This window comes from Pundamilia nyererei, unplaced genomic scaffold, assembly GCF_000239375.1.
Source record: "Pundamilia nyererei isolate P.nyererei 1_Seehausen unplaced genomic scaffold, PunNye1.0 scaffold00242, whole genome shotgun sequence".
Taxonomy (NCBI): Eukaryota; Metazoa; Chordata; class Actinopteri; order Cichliformes; family Cichlidae; genus Pundamilia; species Pundamilia nyererei.
Genome location: NW_005187643.1, coordinates 809,140 through 810,814, shown reverse-complemented (window position 1 = coordinate 810,814; position 1,675 = coordinate 809,140). Strand labels below are relative to the sequence as shown.

At 44.2% G+C, this 1,675-nt stretch overlaps 1 protein-coding gene across 1 annotated transcript in view; it reads left to right on the top strand.

The window, feature by feature from the left end:
- daxx (death-domain associated protein) overlaps positions 1–1,675 on the top strand; it is a 10,656-nt gene that overhangs the window by 6,763 nt on the left and 2,218 nt on the right. The window contains exons 7-8 of the mRNA XM_013914974.1: positions 61–196; positions 750–1,284. Coding sequence (XP_013770428.1) covers positions 61–196; positions 750–1,284 — 671 coding nt within the window. The remainder of the gene's footprint in view (positions 1–60; positions 197–749; positions 1,285–1,675) is intronic.

The window sequence follows — 1,675 nt, the reverse complement described above, 5'->3', positions numbered from 1 at the left end:
AGGCCTTTTACCATGTGTTTGTGTTCTGAATCTTGTTTAATTTCCTTTGCTGCGTTTCAGGGCCACACGTCAGGAAAAAAAGTGGAAACTGAAGAGATGAATGGCGTGTCTGAGGAGGAAGAGGATGAAGATGATGAATCCTCAGATCCAGACATAGAGGAAGAGATCCAGGCCAGCACTCAGCAGGATGGACCAGGTTAGACCAAATAAATGTGGTTATATTGAAGCATCATATTGGCTGACAAGCATCAAATTAGATATAAATCTAATTTCATTGTTCACCAGCACGTAAAAGCTGCATGTATGGAACACAGGAGTTTGCATCTAGGTAACTGCCCTCTGTGGTCTGTACCAGGATCTAAATATTCTTATGTTGTGAAAACATAACTGAGTTTCTGAGATTTTAAGACACCGCTAGGACTGCTGCTAAGGTTAGCCACACTGTGCTGATAATGTGTAACGTATGATTTAATTATTGAACAGAATGATTAACAATTTAATGTGGCTCATTAACACACAGAGAATTCATACAGACAATGTTTAAACTCATCCGTCAGATTGGGCTCAATTAAAGACTGTTTTTCTTCCCTTTAGGCTGTTATTTAGTCTGGTTTTTTTCTCCCTTTTAAACAACGAATACATTCATACAGTCAAATAAGTGTTATCAGATTTCAAAAAATATGACCAGATGAAGGGGGCAGAGATAAGAGAAGAAAATATTTATGTGCCTTTTTTGCTTCTTTCTTTAGATGAAGAAGACAACGAGGAAGACGACATTAACGAGGTGGCACAAGCGAGCGAAGGCACCAACAAGGAGGATCAGAACGATGATCAGATTGCACACGTTTCTGCAGGCGAAGAAGGAAGCTTGAAAGATGAGGACGAGCAGGTTACGAGTCCTGCTTCTGATGAGACCAAGTCCCAGATCTCGCTGCTGTCTGATATCCCCTCCCCCGCAGAAAGCCCCAGCCAATCAGAGCCCATGCAGACTGATGACCAGAGGCCGTTATTGAATGGTGACCACAAGAGCTTACAGGAACCTGCAGATTCTTCCAGTCATGAGTCAGTCGTCCTCTCAAACTACAACCAAGGCGAAACGGGCCTCACGGCAGCAGCCAATGGGAAAGCATCTCCGTCATCGCCAGAAGACGGCTTGGAAAGGTGCGGCACGCAGACAAGCAATGGCACGTCTCCACCGCCCAGCCCCAGAACCACGAGGAGCCAGAAGAGGAAGTGGGAGGAAAGGAACTCGCAGAGTAGAAAGAACCTAATCATCCCCGACAGGTGAGGCTGTCGCTGAGAGGTCAGGAGTCCACGATGGAAATGTGTTTGTGAGATAATAATACAAACAAACAAATAATGACTTATTTCTCAAAGTCAATGTGAATATATTTGATGCTCTTTAGCTTTGTAACTTTTGTAACTGTTCAGAAGGCAGAAGCAGGTGTTATAATGTGTTTATAGTAATATTTAAAACTGTAGGAGAGCAGCATGGAGGCCTGCTGCTCTCAGGAGGAACAGTTTTACGCCTCCACCGTGAAAAGCTGACGAGGCTTTGTTTCTACTCTGCCGGGCGGCGTGAACACGATAGTTCAAGATCGACGCAACGGAGCATTTTCAATTTGAAACCATCAGTGCGTCTACTGGGACGCTGAGGCCTTTCACCTTTTGAACA